Source organism: Penaeus vannamei, chromosome 37 (genome assembly GCF_042767895.1).
Source record: "Penaeus vannamei isolate JL-2024 chromosome 37, ASM4276789v1, whole genome shotgun sequence".
Taxonomy (NCBI): domain Eukaryota; kingdom Metazoa; phylum Arthropoda; class Malacostraca; order Decapoda; family Penaeidae; genus Penaeus; species Penaeus vannamei.
In genome coordinates, this window is record NC_091585.1 from 3,069,457 (window position 1) to 3,071,956 (window position 2,500).

The 2,500-nt window shown below is 42.7% G+C and overlaps 1 protein-coding gene across 1 annotated transcript in view; it reads left to right on the forward strand.

The window, feature by feature from the left end:
- Positions 1-2,500, forward strand: part of LOC138859567 (golgin subfamily A member 6-like protein 22) — a 30,429-nt gene that overhangs the window by 14,800 nt on the left and 13,129 nt on the right. The window contains exon 6 of the mRNA XM_070115165.1: positions 401-1,099. Within this exon, the coding sequence (XP_069971266.1) occupies positions 401-1,099 (699 nt within the window). The remainder of the gene's footprint in view (positions 1-400; positions 1,100-2,500) is intronic.

Consider the following 2,500-nt stretch of genomic DNA (forward strand, 5'->3'; position numbering starts at 1 on the left):
AAGGGGGCTAGGAAGGACTCAAGAAATGGCATGGAAACAACAAGCGAGGATTAAACAACTAACGAAAGGAGAGGGAAGAGAATCAAGCAAGGAAAGAAGAGACAAAGAACAGAGAAGTAAACAATAAACATGATGAAATCAAGGGGAATGTTAAAACTGTTTTCTCACTTTTCAATAACTTTACTCTGTGCATTTGGTTTTTCTGTCATATATGTACACACACACGTGAATGCAAGGCAACAGTACGGCAACAGCACACAGATCATATGGGAGTGGATGCCTCGTATGCCTTCCCCACCTAGCTACGCCACTTCCATTTATATACATTTATTGAACTATTTCGAATCTCTGTTCAGGACACTTCTTAAGCTAGGAAAGATTGACAGTTCGATCTCTACAGGATCCGCTAGAGGAGAGTTTGGCGGCCAGGGCTGAGCTGACACACAAGGGGGCCAGGTCTAAGGAGCAGACACAGAATGCGGCCACGGCTGAGCAGACACAACGGGCAGAGGGGGCTAAGGAGCAGGGGCAGCAGGCGGCCAGGGCTGAGGAGGAGGCTAAGCATGCGGTAAGGGCTGAGGAGCAGAGGCAGCAGGAGGCCAGGGCTGAGGAGCAGAGGCAGCAGGAGGTCAGGGCTGAGGAGCAGAGGCAGCAGGAGGCCAGGGCTGAGAAGCAGATGCAGCAGGAGGCCAGGGCTGAGGAGCAGAGGCAGCAGGCGGCCAGGGCTGAGGAGCAGAGGCAGCAGGAGGCCAGGGCTGAGGAGCAGAGGCAGCAGGAGGCCAGGGCTGAGGAGCAGAGGCAGCAGGCGGCCAGGGCTGAGGAGCAGAGGCAGCAGGAGGCCAGGGCTGAGGAGCAGAGGCAGCAGGAGGCTAAGGCTGAGGAGCAGAGGCAGCAGGCGGCCAGGGCTGAGGAGCAGAGGCAGCAGGAGGCCAGGGCTGAGGAGCAGAGGCAGCAGGCGGCCAGGGCTGAGGAGCAGAGGCAGCAGGCGGCCAGGGCTGAGGAGCAGAGGCAGCAGGCGGCGAAGGAGGCAGAGAGCAGGAGGCGATTGGAGGAACTGGAGGAGAAAATGAGGAAGATGAAGGCCCAATATGAGAGTAAGGTGAGGCAGAAACAGATGGACAGCACCGTGTCCCTGTTGACAAATGTAGAGAAGGTGGGAATGAGAGGGAATGTCTTCACGATACAGGAGATGGTCTGACTGGTCTCGAATATCTCTTCGCCAGAAATAGATATTCATTCCCGTTCATATATCTCATAGATAGACAGATCGACATAGGCTGATAATTAGATAGATAGATAAGTAGGAAATATCGATAACTAACTGAAAAATTATAGACAGACAAATAAATAGAAAATACAGATAAATAGAAAATATAGATAGATAAATAAGAAAAAAATATAGGTAGATAAATAAAAAGTATAGATAGATAAATACAAAATATAGATAAATGAATAGAAAATATAGAAAGATAAATAAAAAAAATATAGACAGATGAATAGAAAATATAGAGAGATGAATAGAATATATAGACAGATAAATAAAAAAATATAGATAGATAAATAAAAAATATATAGATACATAAATAAAAATATATGCAGATAGATAAATAAAAAATATAGACAGATAAATAGACAAAAAGATAGCTAAACATCAACATAGAGGTAGATAGATAAATAAATAGATAAAGAGAGACAGACAGACACACACTTCTGGATCGCAAAGGCCTTCCCTCCCGGCCTCTGCTCCGACTCACCGCCCGCGACTCAGCCTCATGAGTAAGTGGGTCTGACTCACTCACTCACTCACTTCAACTCTCGCCTTAAGGAGTCGGAGGGAGGGAGGCGTTGTTTGTTTGTTTGTTTGTTTTTAGTTGAATATCTCTTTTGTTTGTTTCTTTATTCGTTTGTTTGTTTACCCATTTTTTGTTTGTTTACCTATTTATTTGATTATCTTATTTTAATACCTTTTTGTTAATTTCTATATTCATTTGTTTGTTTTTTACTCATTTGTTTGTTTCTCCATTTATCTATCTGCTTTTTGTTTATCTTATAGTATCTTATAACTTATAGTAAATAATTTGCTGATTGAATTTTATATTAAATCTTTTCGTATCAAGATTTTGAAAGTAAACTAAATAAGATAAACAATTAATAACCATTTTAATGGACACGAAAGAAATGGATCGAAATGTATTTTTTCTATTTTTAATTTCTCATTCTCCGAATTCCTTTGGGTTCTCCTTTCCCTAATCATTTTGCGTTATCCTTTTCCCTAATCCCTTTGCTTTATCCTTTCCCTAATCCAATTCCTTTATCCTTCCCCTAATCCCTTTGCTTTATCCTTTCCCTAATCCCTTTGCTTTATCCTTTTCCCTAATCCCTTTCCTTTATCCTTTCCCTAATCCCTGTCCTTTATCCTTTTCCTAATCCCTTTGCTTTATCCTTTCCCAAATCCCTTTCCTTTATCCTTTCCCTAATCCCTTTGCTTTATCCTTTCCCT